This window comes from Protopterus annectens, chromosome 4.part0, assembly GCF_019279795.1.
Source record: "Protopterus annectens isolate FY-2018-M chromosome 4.part0, PAN1.0, whole genome shotgun sequence".
NCBI classification, from domain to species: Eukaryota; Metazoa; Chordata; order Ceratodontiformes; family Protopteridae; genus Protopterus; species Protopterus annectens.
In genome coordinates this window covers 132,742,601-132,767,477 of record NC_056733.1, presented here as the reverse complement: position 1 = coordinate 132,767,477, position 24,877 = coordinate 132,742,601, and the positions used below count along the sequence as shown (strand labels likewise).

The window sequence follows — 24,877 nt, the reverse complement described above, 5'->3', positions numbered from 1 at the left end:
CCTATCTTTTTTGAAGCAAAAAGAACCTTGAGTAAGTTCTAGATCCTATCTGGTCTAGTGGGACCTCTTGGATGACTGTTTTTGTGAGCAACTGTTGTATATGCTGAGTTGCTGGCTCCCTGTGATTGGGTGGAACATTGGGGAGATTTATTATTGATGCGGGTGGAATGAAAAAGGGTATGGTATAACCTCTAGTAATAATTCTTTGCACCCAAACATTGTTTGTTATACTTAGCCAAGCTGTTTGGTGCAGGGGAAAAAATGACCCCCGACTGCCTCCAGAGGAAGGCAATTGGGCCTCCTTTCAGGAGCACTGAAATGTCCTATCAAAGAAAGTATCTCTGGACCCTGTATTCTGTGGGCATCCTCTCTTAAGAGGCCATCTTCTGCTGTTACCATTTCCCCCTCTACTTCTGGGAGAACCAGTTCGACATTTGTAGGGGAAAGGACCTTGAGATTTTTTTTGAACTACATCTTGTGCCCCCCCCAATGATCCCTAGAAAAGATTTCTTGGGGGGGTCAATACAATGGCAAACAATGTTTTCCCATCTTTTTCACACCTGGAGAGTGTTTCCTTTACAGTAGGTCCGAAAAGCAAAGATCCATCAAACGGAGCATTGACGAAGGAAGACTTAAAAGGCTGAAGTCACACAGGCGCATCCAGACTTATCTCCTCACTGATAAGCCTGAACCCGCTGCCTGTGTGGCACTTTAAATTGTGTTGGCAATAAGCCTCATGGACAAGTTCACAACCAGTTTTATGGTAGTCAACTGAGGGGGCACAGGACTCTGGGCCTCCTCAGTAGTGATCCTTGCCAATGAGCTGGAAAGTTCCTTAAGCAAGTCCCTTTGCAGTCTTCTGAAGTGGGATAGATAATTCAATGAATGTATGGCAAATATTGCTGAAGTGTATACCTGCTTCCCCAGTCTGTCCATGGCCCTAGACTCTCTCTTAGGGGGATAAATGGAGACTGCCCACGCTCTGGAACAGACCTTCCATACATGTCAATCAGAGCACCTCACTGGCCCTCTTCAAGAGAAATCTTGATGAGTGGATGGGAAATAGAAAGTTCACCTCAGGGATCATAATGTTGGACAGCATGATGCCAGGGCATTTCTATGAGCTAGGCTTGTAAAGGCTCCAGGGCCATTAGCCTAGTACACACCTATGAACCTATGACTCTCTTCAGCGAGTTCCTTTTTAGTGGCCACCACCACAACCATGGCATCAACCAGTATGCCCTTACTCCAATACTGCCTTTCTACTGGAGGTATCATAATTTTATCTGGTCTGTTGGGAATGGGTTCAGTCAAGTGAGGTTCTTTGCATGCCTTCCGATAAATTAAATCCACCAATTCATTGGGAGGCAGGGCTACTCAGGAGGTAGACAGGCTAGTCCTGAAAACTTCCAGGTATAGCAACTCCTCAGGAGATGGGTTGCAGCTAGACCAACCACCCTTTTGTCTCAGGAGCTCAAGGATGTCTGCAAAGGAGACATCTTTGGATGGTGATTTGGGAGATGTTTCTCCTTCATCCAAGTCAGTATCAGTGCTAAGGGACTCTTCTGGTGAGTCCAGGTGTTTCCTCATACACTGTCTCTTCCTAGGGACTTCCTTAGTGGGGTGGTCTGGAAAGTATCGGAAGAGCTAGGGATCCCAGATTGGGTAGACTGGAAGCTGTGGGCTGGCTGTCCCCTAGGCAAAGAATGGTAAGGATCATGTGACAAGGTCAGTTGGGTGGTCAGGGGTGAACCCATCTGATCTGTGGACAGAGAGAAGACCCTCTTCACCACCTCAAAAGCTGACCTCCCCGAGGAGGAGGAGACCAACACAGCAGAGAGCGTAAGTCCCTGGTTCATTGTCTCCCCCTTCCCCACAGGTTGTCCGCCCGAGGAGGAAGCTGGAACTGAGTTATCAAGCCCCAAAGCTCTGAAAAGAAGAGAAAGCTCCAAAAATCTTGGAGTCAATTTAATCCCCCCCCCCCCCCCCACGATCCAATGTGAAAGATTCGGCTCCAAGAGCCATCTAGAGACAAACACATCAGAGCAGATGAGCTTAGAGTCGCTGTTGGATCCGAAGATACCAGTCTTCTCAGATCTGACACAGATGAGCCCAGGGATATCAGATCCAAAAACTCTGAAACCTCAGGTTGAGTCAGAGGATGAGTAGATGCTGGAGGGAGTCCCTCATTTGATGGGGTTGGAACCAGAAGGGCACCCTTCTGAAGTTGCTCTGTGACTAGTTCCCTCACCATCCTAGCCTCATCTGCCTTGGTAAGACTCCTAGTAGAGCAAGAGGGCACAACCGACAGAGGCTTAGAATACCTCACTGGAAAGGGAGAGGGCACCATAGACAGAACTTGGTCTATGGACTGCAAGTTAGCAGTCTGAGGAAGGGGCTTTGGATCCAAGGTCTTAGCATCCAAAGCCATCTTACTGTTTGGGTTTAGTGACACAACATTTCTTGGATCCGATGGCTTGAATGCCATTAAAGATGTCAGATCTGACCTCGGCACCTTCTTTTCCAGCTCCTACGAGGAGGAGCTTCAGCGAACCATTTGGAATTGTCTCTGTGCTTAGAGGAAAAAGGTTTAGCTCCAGTGGCTGCCTATGAAAAAGATGACGGTAACAGCCCTTTCAAGATCAGCTTATTCTTTTGCTCTGTGTGGGCCCAAGGATTAAAGGCCTCACAGATGTCACATTGTTGGTTGAGGTGATCCGGCCCCAGGCAGTAAACACACAAAGAATGCTCATCTGAAAAAGGCATTTTGTGTCCAAATTGCCTGCACTTTTTGAATCCTTTTTCAGACATGTCCAGGACACAGAAGATATTCCATACATAGAATACAACTCACACACCCAGACACACACACACTCGCATGCACACACACACGCGCACACACACACACACAAAACGCGCACACGCAGCAAACAGAAAACAAAGGGATACAAATAGTTCCAGTAAAATATGTTTGTGTGTGTGTGTGTGTGTATATATATATATATATATATATATATATATATATATATATATATATATATATATATATATATATATGTTTACTATTGAAAGGTTGATTATTTGATTATTGTTAGGTCAATTAATGTTATGGCCAAAAAATAATGTTATTTTTGAAAAGCATGAAAGAGCAAAATGTCAGAAATGGTTTGCACGATTAATTGCATTCAATATTTACGACATTCCCCTCTTCCAGCCACAGCAATTAGCTCACCTCTACTATTTTGATGGGTGGCTGCTCCCCCCACACCCCCTGCACATTAAATATACCAACTCCGAGATCGCACTACAGTGAAGAAATGGGCTATTTTCCTGTTCCTCACTGAAGCGCGACCTCCCTCTACAGTCTCGGCACATTGCTTGTGAAAAGGTCAAGTGCACCATGCAACTTGACTAACGTCGGTTGACCGCTTTTGGTTTGATTTCCTACCCTTTGGAAATCATGATTTCGCACATTGGATGTTCAACTTCCTGCAGTTCGGGTAAGTTACAGTAAACATATATGTATGGGTTATTGTTAGAACATTGAGCATGCAAAACATCGACACGCGGAAACCCGAGACTATAACATCGACACATCACTTCCCCGACAACTCATAACATCGACATCCAAATATCCGACACCCAAAACAACAACTCCGAAAACACCAACACATATACACAAGTAATCTCTACCACACATGTAAAGTAATCTAGTAATCAGAACCCAATGGACGACATTTCAAAGCTGTGACAAGTTACACAAGGAAGTGCTTGGATGAATAATATATAAATACTGATGCAACAAACTTTGTCAATATGCAAGACATCACAGGTACATCAGGAAGTACTGCATGCTTACATCTTCAAAAGACGTGCTATACTCGTTACAAATTCCAATGGGGTGTACACCTCCCAATTATGTAAGATCAGTTGAAACTGGTTATGTCTCTCAATTAACCTCCATTTCTTCGGAGATGGAGGTATTCCGCTAACCACATGAACCCGCAATTCATTGATGCGATCCTGTTCCCTACTTCGGAGATGGAGGTATTCCGCTAACCACATGAACCCGCAATTCATTGATGCGATCCTGTTCCCTACAGAGTGCATGCATAATCACATCCAGATCAGTGACCCTAGGACCCACCAGGCATCCAAGCCTCCTGTGCCAGGCTTCTACCGAATTCTGGGTACGTGGCAAGAAGAGATTGTTAAGTTCTGACACATTCCAGAATTTGATAGGGAACAAAGGTGGAAATCTCATAGTACCAGAGGTACGCGTGCTGAACTTCCGTAGCCTGACATAAATGCAGTATTCAGAGAAATACGTCACCAAGTCACACCCTTCATCTGGCAATCTATCTTTTAGCACACTAAAGGTCTCCAATACTTTATCTTCAGGAAGGAAAGCTAATGCCACCAGTACAGTTGGAATTGCATATTACTATTGTACAAAGCACTTAGCCCCACGTGTTGTCTCTTGCGCCATACATTCTGTCCAAAGTCAAATAAGCAGCCTTTGGACTGTACATCATCAAAATTTAACAGTACACTTTTTTAGAGCGGCTATTTCAAAGTCACACAAAATGTATCGCACTGATCTAACAAAGCCATTCTCAGACATTAAGGTAAATAAAGCATTCCATAAATAGTTGTAGCATTTTTGGGACTTTGTACTCATGAGAGTATAGAATAACAGGATGACTTTACTGTATGACCCTAACTTCAACAAGCCGTGAATGCTGTATAGTTGTCTGCATGTAAGACCTCTATGGAAAAATGGCCCATCCATCATCCATATCGAAGCTTTGCTCAAATCATACAGATTGTTCAGGGTAGTGAATGCATACACGACTGTTGCACCACTACTATCAGCGATGCGTTTATAAATGGAGGTGCCGTCTTTCAGATTGTAATTACTTACATCAATGTTCATTAAGGTTAACTCATGGCTACCAGCCGTTAGATGGTGCTTGCGTCGTACCCTAGCACTCAGTTGCAATAGAGCTTTCCTATGTGGGATGTTATGCACCACATCCAATGATGTGGAAGCCAAACTATCTTCAACAACAACACAGGGCATATCTCTACTGTACTGCGCCCTAACCTTTACCTCGCCACACACCCTATAATGTTCTACCTCACTAGGGTCACCACTATGCTGATGTGCTGTGGACTTCAGCAATTCGTCTCCACTACTTACAGTTTTAGTCACAGCTCTACCCTTACAGCATGCAGTGAATTTCTCCTTGCAGCACCAGTAACGTCTGTCATTTCTGCTACGTTCCAGGTAGTAAAGGTATCCTTCTAGTTGTAGCATTTGCTTCCCCTTCTGAGACACTAAGCCTGTATATATTTCACTGATAGTCCCTGGTCCGGCTATCTCCTCATTGCACATTGTCCCTGCAACAAGTTCAAAGTTGACTGTTCTCCTTCTGTGGTTTGCTTCACAACAGTTCCTGCTTCTCAGCAGGCCAAAGTCTGTTTGAATTATCGAAGATTTAAATGTTGGCGAATTGCGTTGTCAGGGAAGTGACGTGTTGATGTTATAGTCTCGGGTTTCCGCGTGTCAATGTTTTGCACGTTTGATGCTCTAACGGCAACCCATATATATATATATATATATATATATATATATATATATATATATATATATATATATATATATATATATATATATATATATATATATATATATATATATACATATATATATATATATATATATATATATATATATATATATATATATATATATATATATATATTCCTTTTTATTGTTTTTATTGTCATTTTAATAAATATATGGACTATTTAGTACTTGGCTCGAGTATATGCTTCAATAGAAAATACATTGCGTATGGCATGCCTGAGCGATATGGAGTTACGGATCTACTAAGCTGTGCTCTAGAAGGTTAAAGGTGTAATAGTACGCCTTTGCTGTTCATCGCTTATTGTCAGCTGTTTGCAGTTTGAGCGTACATACTAAGAGTTATGTAGCTGCTTGTAATTTGAACTTACTTTGCAACAAGTGAAAGCACAATAGAAACGTTAGTAAGTACAGCATATTTTGAAAGTACGTAACTAGGAATCAGTATATTTGGCATTTGAACAGTGCATTGGATTTGTCGATTGATCCTGGCCGTGTTTATTGTGCTGTTTGTTGGCGGTTTAATAATTTGGATCTTCTACAGCACACTCCTGTCGTATTCCGTGCTGTATTGGTTGGACTTATTTATATATATATATATATATATATATATATATATATATATATATATATATATATATATATATATATATATATTTTTTTTTTTTTTTTTTTTAAAGGAGAAGAAACAGGAGGAAAAAAATACCGACTATGGTAATTAAGAAGACCAAAAAGGTCACAGGGAGAACATCTAATTAGAAGAAGAAAGAGTAAGGAAAAATGCCAATAATGGCAACTAAGAAGACCCAAAAATGGTTGCAGAAGAATAACAGGAGAGTTTACACTAAGGAGTAGAAATAACACAGAGAAAAAAAGTATAATTTAAAAAAATTACTTATCACCCAAATAATGTTCGAGAGCTATCAGCAACCACATCTGTTTGCGAAAGTGGCAAATAAGATCTGAGGTGAGAGGGGACACAGCATTGTGGGCAGGGAACAGCTTGAGATTATGTAGGCTTCCATGAGCTGTAGTAATGGCTGAGTTGGATCCAAATCCCATATGTTGAGGATGAATGAAAATTGACAACATCAGATACATGGTTTGAAGAATAAGCTACCAAAAAGGGGGAACCTTGAGAATGGTGTTGAGCAGGGAGAGATCCCGAATAGGTCTCCAAGTGCCCTCCATTTGAGGAACCACGAATATCATGGAATAAAACCTCTTTCCCACTTCGGAAGGGATATCAGTCAGAATGGTTCATTGGTTCACCAGGGTCCCTAGAATCTCCGGGGAATCAGGAAGGTCAGAAATAACCTGAAAGACCTGAGCAGTCAAGACGACAGTATATCTGGTCATGTGGATATGGTAATTAGTAGCCCTAAAAGCCAGAGTACAAGCAGTGTAAACCTTCGTACCATTCCTTTCCATTGCCCTACTATCTTTATCAGAAGGCAGAAGCTTGGAAGAAGGCAAGAGTTTGGAAGGTTTGTTAGACTGACACTAGTATCAGTAGAAGGACACTTACATAAAAACTGGCAATCCTCAGGGACCTTATAGAAAATATTAGATTTTTTAGGAGCAGGAGGGTGAGAATCAGAAGACTTGAAAGCAGCAATGAAAGGGTCTAACAAGGCTGCAACAAAGGAAGAACCACAGAGGGTTTGGGAATATGCACCTGAATCAACTCATAACATATCTTCGGGATATACGACACTTGAGAAGAACCCCACTTAAAGTATTCCATCATCCTAGCAATTGTGTCCCCAGAGGACAATTCCTCAAAAGGAGAATCAGGGCCAACAGACTCCTCTTCATCAGAACCATAAGCCAAATGTGAAAGCATTTTGAAGAACAGAAAAGGACTCCTCATCAGACTCTGAATCCTCATCTGAGGAACCTGGTTCCCTAGGCCACTTAGAAGGAGTTAAGTTCCAAGGAGAAGCAGACACCGAAAACCCTTGAGGATGCTTCAAGGCCATCAAGGCAGAAAACAAGCCCTGAGTAAACTCTTGCCACTCTCTTTGAGGATCCTTAGGATGGACTAAAACATGCTTTGTCTTTTGGGTTTTCTTGGAAGGAATGTCAGCCCTAACAAATACCAGAAGTTTCGACCCTTGGTGAGATTCAATAAGATAAGAGTACTCGGAATCTCCTCCCTAACAAATACCTGTAGAATCCTTCTAGGACCCTCTGAGATAATTAGCAGTAGTCCCCCTCAACATCCTTAGCACAGTATGTGCGAAAAGATGTATCCATGCTGACCTCTGATGCGGTCATGGCAGGGGAATCTGATATAGATGTCAAAAGGCCTACAGAACTACTACCTGCCTCTAGAGGGATGTCTACCCAAAACGTCTTGGCCTTCTTCTTACCTAGTGGGAGTATCTCAAGGTTAATGGATTCCACCATGCTACCATGGGCTAACTGTTTAAACCATTGATTTTCACGACAAATGGCTTCTGAATGTCTTAGGCGTAAATGCCTTACAGATACTACAAAAAGTCTGGTCGTGGGAATCACCCAAACAAAAGAGACACTGCTTGTGACAATCTCTATGGGGAATCTGCCTCCCACACTGACATTTTCCCTTCTTGGATGACATGAACTCTAGGTAAGCAAAATGAAATACAAGACCAAAGAGAAGAAAAAAACAACCCCAGTGGGGCACTTATCTGACAGCTAGGTATTCAGCACAGTAGCAAGGTGTTCAGACCGACGAGAGATAATGGCATTCAGACTGGCAGGAAAGAAGTTCTGGGTGACTGCATCCGTACATTAAATTTATGGTCTACATCCTACACAGGGAGCATGTGTGTAACGTACAGTGCATGCAAGATCAAACACTTTGGAATACTGGCCAAGCGTCAGACTGTCCTAGGTGAGAGATTCCTATTGTAAAGAATACTGTAACAGTGATACAGAAGGACATCAATGGTGTAATGGACAACTAGGTCTATGACACCTGAAGTCATTGAGGTGGTCCAAGGAAAGAAGGTGTCTATGCGAACTAAAAAAAATTCTGTAACAAAATAAAATGTCACTTGCCCTCCATGTGGTAGATAACAAAAGAATAAGGTGAGGAATCAAGAAAATACCTATAATTAAATCTGAGTTTTAAGTTGCTTCAAGGGCTCATTTCTCCAGGTAGAATGTGTTTTTCAATGGCAAAATCCTAGCACTGTTTCACAAATGGATCCTTCTTTCAGTGGAAAGTCATACCTGAGATTTGCCTGTGCCTGCATTTCCAATTACAAATACAGAGTGTCTCACTTGAAGCAGCTCTTCAAGCTGAACGACCTTTAGAACAAAATTATCTTCTGGTTGTAATTTAAGCTCCAGCACAGACTGTTTTACAACCTATACAATAAGAAATAAAGTTGTAAGAACCTGGAATTAGACCTTGCAACCTCAGCACATCAACAGCAGTTTATTCCAGTTATTATATAATAATTATAATTAGTCTTTCTAAGCTATTATCTAAAAGTTCTGGACTGGCACTTTTTTAAAAATAATATCTGTAGTTTCAGTCTGAAACCTTACTGCTAGGTGTGTAAATAACATTATTTCTTTGCCATGATTTTTAATTACAAAAAGAAGATGACAAATATAAGAATAAATTAGTTTATTCCAAAGGATAAGAAAAGTCACGTACTTACCACAATAAAAGATTGTGAAGAACAGCTCTTTCCTTCATGACAGCATGACTAAGGCCAGCAGAAAAGATGGTCACTTGGCAGATAAAACTTCCCACACTGCTAACCCTCTAACGTATCTCATCTTGCACCATGGTTCCTACCCTTTCCAGGTGTGAGGTAACTGCATGAAGCACAAGAGTAAATAAAAAGGTATGCAAAGCCTTCTTTGTCAAGGAGGGTGACGGTGGATGGGAATGTCACAGATAATGGACATGTTCTTCAAGACCTAGCATTACAGTGAGTACATAATTTGCATACCTAGTAAGAAGAGGTCCTTCCTCACTGACAGCAGGACAGAGTCCCAATTTAGTCCTCCTTTGTAGTTTGCCTTTTAATATGACACCGCTTACAATGGTAGCTCCAAAGGACCTGGCTATCACCTCAACCTATAGATCTTTGTGCAAGTTTTGAGAGAAGACCAGATAGCTGCTGCATTGATATAGTCAAGAGATGCATTGTTGTAGAAATGCTACCAAAAACAGCCAGTGAGCCTTAGGAACATATGGAAGAGGCTAGTTGGGTTTGCATAACATAATTTACTACAGTCAGAATTCCATCTGGCTAGTGTTACTGTTTAAACTTTCTGATCCAAATTCTTATTTGGAACTGAAACAAAAAACAAGGCATCCTTATGTACAGACCAAGTCTGTGCCATACAAAATCTCAACTGGAGGTGCATCTCTCCAATGAAGAAAGTATTTTTTCTGGATACAGTACTGAAGGGTAAAGGCTGAGAGATAAGTATACTTGTTAAGGTCTGACTCAGTGGTCACCTTAAACATAAAGGAAGGGTTAGGACAAAAAGAAGCCCTATATTTCTGAAATACCAAAAACAGAAATTTGAGAGATACAACTAGGTCAGAAGACTTCATAGTGGATATATCTGCCGCAAAGAAAAGTGTTTTCATAGACAGGCAAGTCTACAGAAAAAGCAGGCTCAAAGGGAGCCACAGTTAACTCCTCAAGGACTTAAGTCCCAAAGAGTTACTGAATAAAGTACAGTTGTATAAAATCTTACCATAACGGTAGATGTCCTTCTTTTCACTGTTGCAGTATTTATTACATTAGGGATCCCCTGTCAAGGGCAGCTTGACATTTGGCCAGTATACTAAAGCCTTTAGGTTGCTTTAAGGTATGCCATACATCACATGTATGCTCTTTGTGTAGCATAGGGCATAAAGGTGATGTCTGGACCTACCATCCTCAGAAGTGACAGCCTCAGTAGGAACGCCACTCCACGGAAAAGAAAAAGTAATCAGTACATTCAGAAGATAAATGGACCAGGGGTGGAGGGAAGGAGTGAACACTGTAACAGTGAAGATAAGGACATCTACCGTTATGGTAAGATTTTACAGAGCTGCACTATGTCCTTCCATTTCACTGTTGCAGTATTCATTACATTAGGGAGAGGGCCAAAGCTCAGGAAGAAACTTATAAGGAGGAAGGACTAGCAGAGCCCTCTAGGAAGTCATGATGGATGATGGCCCTAGCAAAACCAGCTCTAGCTCTGGAGATTCCATCAAACTTGTAATGCCTGGTAAATGTATGCACAGGAGTCCAGATAGCTGCCTCAAGAATAGAGTTAGTATCCAAACCCCTGAGAAAAGCACCAGAAGAAGCCACAGCCCTAGTAGAATGAGGCTTAAAAAATAAGGAAGGGCCTTACCATGAAAGGAATAACAGAAAGAAACAGCTTTTGAGATCCAAGAAGAAATATTTTGCTTGGATACAGCTACTCCCAAGGATCTGGAATAAAAGGAAACAAAGAGCTGATCAGATTTCTTAATAGTCTTAGTCTTATCCAAATAAAATATGAGTTGTCTATGCACATTCAACGTGTGCAGCACCTTCTCACTGGCAGATTATGGAGATGTAAAAAGTGGGCAAATGAATAGTCTGATTAAGGGACAACTCATTCACCACCTTGAGCATAAAAGAAGGATTAGTACATAAGAGCACCCTGTCCTTATGAAACACCAAAAAAGGAAGGCAAGCCATAAGGGCTTGATGCTCAGATATTCATCTGGCAGAAATAAGGTCTAACAAAAGAAAAGTCTTTCAAGAGCAATATTGCAAGGAAGTTAAAGCTGCAGGCTCAAAAGGAGCCCGAGTCAAATTTTCCAAAACAAAATTAAGATCCCAGGGAGCAGGAACAGGGTTCCTACTCCTAGGAGGCCTGATATGAAGGATGCCTTTTAGGAATTGTTTAGCCTCAAATCTAGAAGCAAAAAGAGAAGATAAAGGCAGACAAGCAGAGATATCTGATAAATGGGCCTTAGCAGAAGAATAAGTCAACCCAGCATTAAGCAATTCACACAGATAACAGAGAACCAAAGGAGTATCCATGTAAAGTAGATCCAGGTTTCAAGAAAGATACCAAACAGAAAACTTCTTACACTTAGATAAATATGATTTCTTAGTACTGGGTTTCCTGGCCTCCTGTAGGACCCTAGCATGTCCTCAGAAAAAAAGGTGTCTATGTAGAATCAAAATCTTATCACCCACAGTGTCAATTAAAGAGTGGGCAGGTGGGGACGGATGACAGATCCCTTGTCTTGTGTGAGTAGGTCCACCCTGTGAGGTAACTTGTGATGATTGCCCTTGGCTAAATACAGAAGAAGAGAGAACTAATGCTGTCCTGGCCAAAAGAGAGTCAGTGAGTCACCAACAAGTTTTGGGAGTATCCTGTTGAATTTTGAACAGGATTTTTGTAATGAGGGGAAGGGGAGGGAAAGCTAAAGAAATACCCCCTTCCAAGAAAAAGCCACAAAATAGAGGAAGTTGTCTGTTCAGAGGGGAGGCAAATAGATCTATTTGAGGAGTGGCACCACTGCTGTAGAATGTTCAGAAACACATCCCTGTGAACCATCCATTTGTAGGATTGAGTTAAGGAGCTGCTCAGATTGTTTTCCACAATGTTTTGACCTGAAGGAATGTAAACTGCCTGAGTCACTTAATCTTGCCCCCCCCCCCCCCCACCTCTGTTTGTTTACATACCACATCGCTGTGGTATTGTCTGTAAAATACCTTAAGAGATTCTTGGGAGTAGAGAGGATGAAAAGCCCGATGCACCAGCAGTACAGATGTCATCTCTTTAACACTGATTTGCTCTTTCTGTTGAAGAGGCAACCACACCCCCTGCACTTTTAGGGAACCAAAAGCTGCTCCCCAACCCACATCTGAAGCGTCTGTGAACAGCTCTTGAGAGGGAGTAGAGGGATGAAAAGTGAGTCTTGTATTTAGAGACAACTGCTGGATCCAACAGTGAAGCTCCTTCTTGAGACAAGGTAGAAGAGGAACTAGAAATGATAGGGGATGTGCATGTTAAAGCCAAAATGACTTCAAAAATGACTGAAGCTTTATCATGTGGAGTTTGGCCATAGGGAGCACATGGATGGTAGATGCCATGAATCCCAGAGTTCTCAGAAACTCCCTGGCTGTAATACAGGCCAGAGGAAGAAGAGTTTGAAAGAAGAAAATGAGTGTCATGGCTTTGGAAGGAGGCAGTAATGCCAGCATAGGCATCATCTGAATCCTACACCCCAGAAAAATATAGTCCTGAGAAGAAGTCAGAAAATATCTTTTGAAGTTTACTGTGAACCCAAGGCTTTGTAGAAGGGAAATGGCAAAATGAAGATTTTGCAATAGGATCTCTGGAGAGGATGCCTGAAAGTGGAGGTTGTCCAAGTAAGGAAATACGTGGATCCCCTGAATCCTGCAAAAAAGCAATCACAGGGGCAAGGTATTCGGTGAATACCCTTACGGCAGTAGAAAGACTAAAGGGAAAAGCAAAGAACTGAAAATGCTAGGACGCAACAGAGAAACAAACATTTCTTGGAAAGGGGATGGATCAGAATATGGAGATAAGCATCCTTGAGATCCAGAAACACTATATAAGCCTGAGGAAGCAAAAGAGGGAACAAAGCCTGAAGAACAACGTTTGGAATGAGGGCACACTCAGAAAAGTGTTTAGATGAGAGAGGTCTAGAACTGGTCTCCAAGTACCCTCTTTTCTGGGTATTATCAACATTCTGGAGTAAAACCCCCTCCCACTTTGGGACACATACATTTTTTGAATAGTACCCTGAGTCAAAAGGTACCAAAACACCTCTGGAAAAATGGAGAGTTGTTCCTGACTTGGCTGAGGAATACCCATAAAGGGGGAATGGTTTTCCACACCATGAAATAACCCTGGCGAATAATGGACAGGACCCAAGAATCCTAAGTAACCTGTAGCCAAGCAGGAAAAGAGAGAGGTGCAGAGGAAGAGGAAAGTGGCTGGGAAGAAAAGGATAGTCATACAGCACCTGGTTTACCTAGAAAAGGAGACTTCTGAGACATTGAAGTCTGAGTAGCCTTAGCAGAAGGAGCCCCCTGCCACCCTTTTTGCCCTTAGGAGGAGGGCAAGATTGCCTGCAAACAAAAGCTGGCTGCTTGGGGTAATATCTCTGAAATTTAGGCACAGGAGAATCAAACACATGTTTAAGTTCCTGTAAAGCCTTGCCCATATTCTGAAGGGACCTGAACATATCAGCAGCAGCTTCACTAAACAAGTGTTTGTTATCAAGAGGGACATCCATCAACTCAGCCTTAATATCATCAGGCAAAGGCTGAAGCTGGAGCCAAGAATACCTCCTCATCACTGACCCAAAAGTAGCAGCCCTAGAGGAATCATCTGCTGCATCATAACTACAGTTGATGGAATGATGAGCCACCTGGGAGGAAGTCCCTAATAGGGAAAGAGCAGAAGTTTTACCTTCAGAGTCTGGAATATCAGAAATAACCTGACAAGCCTGGGATAGGAGAGCCAACAAGTACCTGGACATATAGGTCTGCTAATTAACAGCCCTAAAAGCCAAGGTAGCAGAGGTGTAAACCTTCTTGCCCAGCCTTTCCATGGTCCTGCCATCTTTTTCAGAGGGTAGTAAATTGGGAGAAGGAAGCAATTGAAAGGGCTTGTCAGAGGCTACAGACACCAGTGAGGAGTCAGCAGCAGGACACTTGTACAAAAATGTACAGTCCTCAGGCACCTTACAGAACCTATCAGGTTAATTGGGAGCAGGGGGCTAAGAGTCTGGAGCCTTAGAAGCATTGGAAAATGCATCCAACAAGACAGCCAAAACAGCAGAAACAGAAGAAAGTTTAGGAGAGTCCATCTGCAGCAACTCATAGTATCTTTTATGCACTCAGAGACCTGAGCACAATCTCATTTAAAGAACTCCATCATCCTGGAGATTGTGTCCCCAAAATAAATCTCTTATCAAACTGGTATGTTTTTTCTTCCTCTGACCCACAGTCCAAAGGAGAAGGAATCTGTGAAGCATAGGCAAGGGATTCCTCATCCAAATCCAGCTTGTCCGCAGAGGAATCCTGTTCCCTGGGTCTTTTTAGGGGAGTACAGGATGAAGGTGGGGCTGGAAAAGAAACTCCATGAGGAGGTTTCAATGCCATCAAAAGACTAAACAAACCCTGTGTGAAGGCCTGCCATTCACTCTGGATCCTTAGATGGAGGAGAAATATGTTTAGTCTTTTGCATTTTCTTCAATGGGACATCTACCTTATAAAATTTGGAAGGCTCTGACCCAGAGCAGCATTCAGTGATGATAGTAGAAGCTTTTTCACTGACTAATATCTGAGGAACACCCCTAGGCCCCTCAGAAACAATCAGCCATGGTTCCATCTGAGCATCTGAAACAGAAGTCTATAAAACCTCCTCAGACGTGCTTAAAGTTGGATCCTCACCAGCCTCCAACCCGGTCACAGCAGAAGAATCCAGTGACAAAGCAGGGCAAACCTCTAAGCATTCACTCACCTCAGGAGAGACGTCCAGTGAAGGCTGAACAGCAAAAGATTCTGGCCTAGGTTTCTTGGCCTTCTTCACTGATGTCTGTCCTTAGAGCAGGAAGTACCATCCACTGTGTCTTGGCAGTCTTTATGGGGAATCAGTCTCCCACCCTGGCATTTACCGTTCATGAATGACAGGAATTCCCAAAAGCAACAATAAAAAGGATAAGTAAAAAAGAATCCCAACAGAGCACTTATCTGAAATGGCTTGGTGAACTAGCAACGGAATGGGCATTCAGACTGATGATCAAGCAATGGCGTTCAGGCTGGCAACAAAGAAGTTCAAAAGATGGTATGTCCAGATGCCACCTTTATGCTCTACTCTATGCAAGGAGCATATGTGCAATGTACGGCATACCTTAAAGCAACCTAAAGGCATTGGTATAGTGGCAGGACGTTGGGCCGCCGTTGGCAGAGGATCTCTAATGTAATGAATACTGCAACAGTGAAATAGAAGGACATCTTACAGATGGCCTCGGTACAAAATATTCCCTTAAGAAAGGCCACACAAGCCTGTAATGCACAAAGAGGTATTGACTTCCTTGGTGTTTAATCATTCTAGTGTTTGCTTGGATGTATACACACATAGTCTTCTTGATAGAGGACTAAATTTTATTCCAGCGGCTTCATCAACCTTGGTAGAGACCCTTATTGACCTTAGGCTCTTTTGTCGTAGCTTATGCCTCAAACTATTTTTTTGCAATAACAATGAGTCTACTACAGTGACTGACTTATCTACACCCTTCAGGAATAAGAGCACCTTTGTTCCACCGATGCCCCCTATGGTGCAATGTTTTCTGGACCTTTGTGAGAATGATTATTATGAACTTTTTTCACGAACTCACTCTAAGAAAGGGAGATTTCACAACCTTACTAAACAGGAACATCAAGCACTGACTGACTTGAAGTCTAATAATATGCTGACAGTTAAACCTGCAGATAAGGGGGGGGGTTGTAGTTTTAGATACTGAAGAGTATATAAAATGTATGACTAATATGCTATCTGATGACTTGACTTACAAGAATATATCTAGCAGAGATGTACACAGTATTATACGAACAGTGAATGATACCCTGTATGACCTTCTACTTTGTCGACAGATTAGTGTAGAGTTGTATGAATACTTTTCCAGGATTCATCCTGTTGTACCTGTGTTGAAGGGGCTACCCAAAATCCATAAACAAGTCTGGCCTATACCTATGCGACCGATAGTGTCAGGTGAAGGCTGGATAACCTCCAGAGTATCAGCTTTTTTGGAGAGTATTTTACGACCTGTAGTTGACAGTTGTTCCACCATTGTTAGAAGATATAAAAGGTTTATATCTAGATATTGAGAATAAACAATATTTTCTCATAACCTTGGATGTTGAGAAACTGTTTACCTCTATCCCTAATGACATGGGGATAGAATATGTCAGGGAACTCCTGCATAAATTGACAACTTTCTCTAAGGACAGGATTATCCTTGTCTGTCAACTACTAGATATTATATTGAACAACAATGTCTTCTTGTTTGGCGATAGGTATTTTTTACAAACATGGGGGGTGGCCATGGGCACCCCCTGTGCCAATACCTACGCCAACCTGGTTGTCTATTGGTGGGAACAACTGTTTTTATTTCCTCATTCATCATCCAAGTCGATTATGTTTTATAAACGGTTTGTGGATGACATACTTATTGTATGGGAAGGTACCATCGAGGATTTTGACAGGTTTTAGGAGTATTTGGGATCAACTACTAATTTCCTTAAGTTTACTAAAGAACATTCATCTGAACAAGTCCATTTTTTAGATGTTACACTTAAGTTGACGAATGAAGGGAGTATTACACCTACCCTGTATAGGAAATCAGTATGGAAGAATGCAATTTTAACTTATGACAGCATGCACCCTAGACACACTTTTCAAGGTATTGTTAGAAGTCAGTTCACTAGAATTTTTAGACTTTGTTACGATGAGCAAGAATTATTGAGACAGGCAGATTTGATGGAGCATCTTTTTTCTGAAAAGGGGCTATGATTTAACCATGGTTAGGAAGATTAGGTATGAAGTTCTGGGTGAAGTAGGACCTATAGGTTCACATGACCTTGCAGCTCTAGATGGATGTAAATACAAGAAGTTTTATGAACCTAGACATCATGGTTCAATGGTAAATTATGTTACTAAATACACCAGCGATATTGAAAGGATAAGAAGTGTAATTAAGAAGAACTGGAATGTCCTTGTTATAAATAAACAAATCAGGGACATTATAGGTGTCAGGCCTAGGTTCTGCTATAGAAACAGTGATAACCTCAAGCTCTTGTTGTGTAATGATCAGCATGTGACTAATATTAGAGCTACTAACAAATTGATATTTGGGGAAGTGGTGACTAAAGGCACTTATCCGTGCCATCAATGTAATAGGTGCACTAGTATTACTAGAACACAAATTTTTCAACATTCCACTATGGACAGCACTTTTCAACCTCTTTTATATGCTGACTGTAACACTAGAAACGTGGTCTATTTGGCTACGTGTACTGTTTGCACTGCATTCTATGTGGGCCTGACCAAGAGGAGGCTGAGGGATCGTGTGTATGATCACCTTTATAGCATCCGTAGGCAAGATGACACTAATGCTCTGGCTAGGCATGTAAAGGAGTATGGTACACATTCATTTATTTTCAGGGTACTGCAAATATTACCTATGAATATGAGAGGGGGAGATAACGATAATGCTTTAGCAAAAGCTGAGCTGGTTTGGATTCTAAGGTTGGCAGCTCACATACCCCCTGGGCTGAATGGCTTTATTTCCATTAAGCCAATACTGTTAGATAGGAAGTGATATCTATTGTAGTTGTGAGCTAAGCCAGATTTAATATACTCTTCTAATCCTTGAATTTTTTGTTCTATTCATTTTATTATCGAATATGTATCTAGTCATTGCCCTCAGCCTAGTCTTGTTTTATCTACTCGATACAACACAGTATTGTCTATATTACAACCCAATTTTAGGTTATTTAGATATATATCATTAGTTGTTTTATATATTCCTATATTCTTAATGTATGTGACGTTTTATGTTTACTACATGAAACTCACCATTTATTAGTGTAGATATATTTTTACATATATTGTTTGTTGAATTTATTATCTATTAGATTTTCTATTCAATGTACTTAGTCTTAAGTGTTTTTCTTGTAGATGTATTGGTCTACTTGGGCTTTTTCTCAAGTTGTTCCATGTAATATGTTGACTAATGTAACAATCAGTTACACTGTTAGATTTAAAGGAGTATGTATAGTTGTTTGATGGTATGTTCCGTCTATCTTCTTGTTTTATAGAGCTATCATGTGATCTAAGGCAACAATACGTCATTCAAGCAGTCTGCTTACTGACGACTTTGCGTTTGGTGTCTACTGTGTTTCTGTTGTCTTTTGGGGTTTATCTATCGTTTGGGGTTTATCTATCGTTGGATGGTATACTCTGTTCAATTGTCCCTTTACAGCACTCAGTTCTTGGTTGGGATGTAACATTCTTTGGGTCTCCCAGAATTTGACAACAGGTACGTTTGATTTGTTTACAAGACAGGTTTCTCTGTGTTTTTTTATGCATCTGAATATTGCTTGTAGCATTGTTGCATATACAAAAGTTTCGGTTCTACTTTTTTAATAGTATTTTTGTGTTTGCTACTCTTTATTTTTGAGTATTAAAGGCCTATTATGAAGCTATATATTTATAATGCTCTATTTTGGAAGTATTTTTTGTTTGTTGCAATGTGCTTGCTATTTTTAATGGATCCATAGGTAGCCAGAGCATTTATATTTATATTGAATTGTATATTTAGCGTCGCCAGTTTGGCTTCCTCTATATAGGGTTTGCGTTTTTAGTAGTTTTTATTGTAACTGAAACATTAGGACATTCTGTGTGATACATTTTATGTGTGCGTTGATTATGTTTACTTCCTGATGCGTCTCTTTGGCACTTGAACATCATATCAGCTTTATACCCTTCTGCTGGTTCCACCTTCCCCATATTTGAAGCTTGTTGCCTTAAGTATATGACTTCTATTAGTTTGTCATAATTATGGGGTCTACGCTCAGTGGAAGAATATGTTAAATAACCTTGTAACATGTATAGGATCTCTATATTGATGCTATGTATATATATTCTTTTGTATATGCATTTTACCATATACTCTTGTTGCGGGTGTTTCTGCAGTGCTTGGGGCCGATTGTTTTAGCAATCATTGTTGGTTAGCAGGCATCCAGATTGAAATACATTGCAATTATTCAATTATTGTTTTATTAGTTAACTATCCCGCCAAAATGGACATTATTTAAGCTTGTAATATTTCTTGTGATTTTATCTGATGAAGCGTAGCCTTGCACTACGCGAAAGCGCTTATTCTTTTTCCATTAAAGTGCATTTTGATTTGTAAGCTGTTTCGAGTTTGGATTTCTTAACAGAGAAGCTGATATATCGTGTTGGTGTCTCCTACTAGTGTTTCTACATTGTACTTCTTTTACGTTTTGGTGAGAGGCACCTTCAGCTAGAGTTGTGGTCCTGGTTTTGCTTTTCACTTTTTATTTTTTGTCCACAACTCTACGCACACGATGGATACCACTGCTCTTGCTCCTGCTTCTATTCCAGAGTCGAGGGATACCTCCCGCCTTTGGACGGGATTGTTTGCACTTGAGCCTAACCCTTTATTGTCTTTGGATTTCAAGGAAGCACTGAACTATGCTCAATCTTCAGAAACTGGTGAGGATCTAAGGGTATTTCATGAGCAACTGAAAGTATTGGAAGATAACCTATATCAGTTACATAGGTATCGTTGGCAGAGATTACATCTTGAAGCCTGCTTGTTTCATAAGGTGGTCCCCAGAGGCATGCGGGTTTTCTGCATGCCTACCTATGGGGATTCACATCCTTCTTTACTCAAACAATGGCAGGACCTAAATATTAACTTAGGTTTTGACTATGTGAAATTGCTACTTAGATACTTCTCACCGTTGGAGACAGATCTCCGCAGCAAAACCGATACACTTTATCAGAAGCTTATTGAAAGTTTTCATTCTGATTATTGTCATGAGAAACTGTGTTTTGTTTTTTCCCAAGTAAAGTCGTTCAGTGATAGACTTGGAAAAACTAAGCAACGTAAGCTGAGAAGGGACTTTCAAGATTTTCAAAATGGCCATGTCTTTGTATGGCCAAGGTCCCAGGTTAACCGACAAACGGTACAAGCACCATCTCGCAACCAACCAGCCAACGTTGGTACTAGTGAGGTTATGAATGTGACACCCAGTTCAATACAGACTTCTACTAATTTTCATCCATCTAATCAGGCTGATGTGTCGTCAGTTAGAATTAATAGTTTGGATCCTATTGAATTGCCCCTCATTGATACACCTCCTCCGAATCAGGAAGCATTTTTTGGGCATCGTGATCCTGGAGCTATACCCAAGAACAATAGCACTGCATCTGCAAATAGTGCCCCCCTTTTTTTTACCCTTTCAAAAGAAATACACACAACATCAAAGGGGGCGTTCAAACAGCAGGGGGCCAAGAAAGCGCAAGTCCTCAGAAGAAAGGAATGCTTCGAACAGAAGAATGAGGTATTGACTTCCTTGGTGTTTAATCATTCTAGTGTTTGCTTGGATGTATACACACATAGTCTTCTTGATAGAGGACTAAATTTTATTCCAGCGGCTTCATCAACCTTGGTAGAGACCCTTATTGACCTTAGGCTCTTTTGTCGTAGCTTATGCCTCAAACTATTTTTTTGCAATAACAATGAGTCTACTACAGTGACTGACTTATCTACACCCTTCAGGAATAAGAGCACATTTGTTCCACCGATGCCCCCTATGGTGCAATGTTTTCTGGACCTTTGTGAGAATGATTATTATGAACTTTTTTCACGAACTCACTCTAAGAAAGGGAGATTTCACAACCTTACTAAACAGGAACATCAAGCACTGACTGACTTGAAGTCTAATAATATGCTGACAGTTAAACCTGCAGATAAGGGGGGGGGGGTTGTAGTTTTAGATACTGAAGAGTATATAAAATGTATGACTAATATGCTATCTGATGACTTGACTTACAAGAATATATCTAGCAGAGATGTACACAGTATTATACGAACAGTGAATGATACCCTGTATGACCTTCTACTTTGTCGACAGATTAGTGTAGAGTTGTATGAATACTTTTCCAGGATTCATCCTGTTGTACCTGTGTTGAAGGGGCTACCCAAAATCCATAAACAAGTCTGGCCTATACCTATGCGACCGATAGTGTCAGGTGAAGGCTGGATAACCTCCAGAGTATCAGCTTTTTTGGAGAGTATTTTACGACCTGTAGTTGACAGTTGTTCCACCATTTTAAAGGACACATACCAACTGTTAGAAGATATAAAAGGTTTATATCTAGATATTGAGAATAAACAATATTTTCTCATAACCTTGGATGTTGAGAAACTGTTTACCTCTATCCCTAATGACATGGGGATAGAATATGTCAGGGAACTCCTGCATAAATTGACAACTTTCTCTAATGACAGGATTATCCTTGTCTGTCAACTACTAGATATTATATTGAACAACAATGTCTTCCTGTTTGGCGATAGGTATTTTTACAAACATGGGGGGTGGCCATGGGCACCCCCTGTGCTAATACCTACGCCAACCTGGTTGTCTATTGGTGGGAACAACTGTTTTTATTTCCTCATTCATCATCCAAGTCGATTATATTTTATAAACGGTTTGTGGATGACATACTTATTGTATGGGAAGGTACCATCGAGGATTTTGACAGGTTTTTGGAGTATTTGGGATCAACTACTAATTTCCTTAAGTTTACTAAAGAACATTCATCTGAACAAGTCCATTTTTTAGATGTTACACTTAAGTTGACGAATGAAGGGAGTATTACACCTACCCTGTATAGGAAATCAGTATGGAAGAATGCAATTTTAACTTATGACAGCATGCACCCTAGACACACTTTTCAAGGTATTGTTAGAAGTCAGTTCACTAGAATTTTTAGACTTTGTTACGATGAGCAAGAATTATTGAGACAGGCAGATTTGATGGAGCATCTTTTTCTGAAAAGGGGCTATGATTTAACCATGGTTAGGAAGATTAGGTATGAAGTTCTGGGTGAAGTAGGACCTATAGGTTCACATGACCTTGCAGCTCTAGATGGATGTAAATACAAGAAGTTTTATGAACCTAGACATCATGGTTCAATGGTAAATTATGTTACTAAATACACCAGCGATATTGAAAGGATAAGAAGTGTAATTAAGAAGAACTGGAATGTCCTTGTTATAAATAAACAAATCAGGGACATTATAGGTGTCAGGCCTAGGTTCTGCTATAGAAACAGTGATAACCTCAAGCTCTTGTTGTGTAATGATCAGCATGTGACTAATATTAGAGCTACTAACAAATTGATATTTGGGGAAGTGGTGACTAAAGGCACTTATCCGTGCCATCAATGTAATAGGTGCACTAGTATTACTAGAACACAAATTTTTCAACATCCCACTATGGACAGCACTTTTCAACCTCATTTATATGCTGACTGTAACACTAGAAACGTGGTCTATTTGGCTACGTGTACTGTTTGCACTGCATTCTATGTGGGCCTGACCAAGAGGAGGCTGAGGGATCGTGTGTATGATCACCTTTATAGCATCCGTAGGCAAGATGACACTAATGCTCTGGCTAGGCATGTAAAGGAGTATGGTACACATTCATTTATTTTCAGGGTACTGCAAATATTACCTATGAATATGAGAGGGGGAGATAACGATAATGCTTTAGCAAAAGCTGAGCTGGTTTGGATTCTAAGGTTGGCAGCTCACATACCCCCTGGGCTGAATGGCTTTATTTCCATTAAGCCAATACTGTTAGATAGGAAGTGATATCTATTGTAGTTGTGAGCTAAGCCAGATTTAATATACTCTTCTAATCCTTGAATTTTTTGTTCTATTCATTTTATTATCGAATATGTATCTAGTCATTGCCCTCAGCCTAGTCTTGTTTTATCTACTCGATACAACACAGTATTGTCTATATTACAACCCAATTTTAGGTTATTTAGATATATATCATTAGTTGTTTTATATATTCCTATGTTCTTAATGTATGTGACGTTTTATGTTTACTACATGAAACTCACCATTTATTAGTGTAGATATATTTTTACATATATTGTTTGTTGAATTTATTATCTATTAGATTTTCTATTCAATGTACTTAGTCTTAAGTGTTTTTCTTGTAGATGTATTGGTCTACTTGGGCTTTTTCTCAAGTTGTTCAATGTAATATGTTGACTAATGTAACAATCAGTTACACTGTTAGATTTAAAGGAGTATGTATAGTTGTTTGACGGTATGTTCCGTCTATCTTCTTGTTTTATAGAGCTATCATGTGATCTAAGGCAACAATACGTCATTCGAGCAGTCTGCTTACTGACGACTTTGCGTTTGGTGTCTACTGCGTTTCTGTTGTCTTTTGGGGTTTATCTATTGTTTGGGGTTTATCTATCGTTGGATGGTATACTCTGTTCAATTGTCCCTTTACAGCACTCAGTTCTTGGTTGGGATGTAACATTCTTTGGGTCTCCCAGAATTTGACAACAGGTACGTTTGATTTGTTTACAAGACAGGTTTCTCTGTGGTTTTTTATGCATCTGAATATTGCTTGTAGCATTGTTGCATATACAAAAGTTTCGGTTCTACTTTTTTAATAGTATTTTTGTGTTTGCTACTCTTTATTTTTGAGTATTAAAGGCCTATTATGAAGCTATATATTTATAATGCTCTATTTTGGAAGTGTTTTTTGTTTGTTACAGTGTGCTTGCTATTTTTAATGGATCCATAGGTAGCCAGAGCATTTATATTTATATTGAATTGTATATTTAGCGTCGCCAGTTTGGCTTCCTCTATATAGGGTTTGCGTTTTTAGTAGTTTTTATTGTAACTGAAACATTAGGACATTCTGTGTGATACATTTTATGTGTGCGTTGATTATGTTTACTTCCTGATGCGTCTCTTTGGCACTTGAACATCATATCAGCTTTATACCCTTCTGCTGGTTCCACCTTCCCCATATTTGAAGCTTGTTGCCTTAAGTATATGACTTCTATTAGTTTGTCATAATTATGGGGTCTACGCTCAGTGGAAGAATATGTTAAATAACCTTGTAACATGTATAGGATCTCTATATTGATGCTATGTATATATATTCTTTTGTATATGCATTTTACCATATACTCTTGTTGCGGGTGTTTCTGCAGTGCTTGGGGCCGATTGTTTTAGCAATCATTGTTGGTTAGCAGGCATCCAGATTGAAATACATTGCAATTATTCAATTATTGTTTTATTGTTTTATTAGTTAACTATCCCGCCAAAATGGACATTATTTAAGCTTGTAATATTTCTTGTGATTTTATCTGATGAAGCGTAGCCTTGCACTCTGAAGCGCTTATTCTTTTTCCATTAAAGTGCATTTTGATTTGTAAGCTGTTTCGAGTTTGGATTTCTTAACAGAGAAGCTGATATATCGTGTTGGTGTCTCCTACTAGTGTTTCTACAATGCACAAAGAATGTAGAAAAGAGTACTTAATGAAGTGAAATATCATAGCCAGATGGAATTTTCTGGATGTCAAGAATCAGAGCATAAGTAT

General features: G+C 40.3%; 1 protein-coding gene across 1 annotated transcript in view; it reads right to left on the bottom strand.

Annotated features, from left to right (window-relative positions):
- The window catches only part of LOC122800226 (dynein axonemal heavy chain 17-like), a 17,083,451-nt gene that overhangs the window by 7,218,709 nt on the left and 9,839,865 nt on the right, over positions 1-24,877 (bottom strand). The window contains exon 42 of the mRNA XM_044069720.1: positions 8,873-9,010. Within this exon, the coding sequence (XP_043925655.1) occupies positions 8,873-9,010 (138 nt within the window). The remainder of the gene's footprint in view (positions 1-8,872; positions 9,011-24,877) is intronic.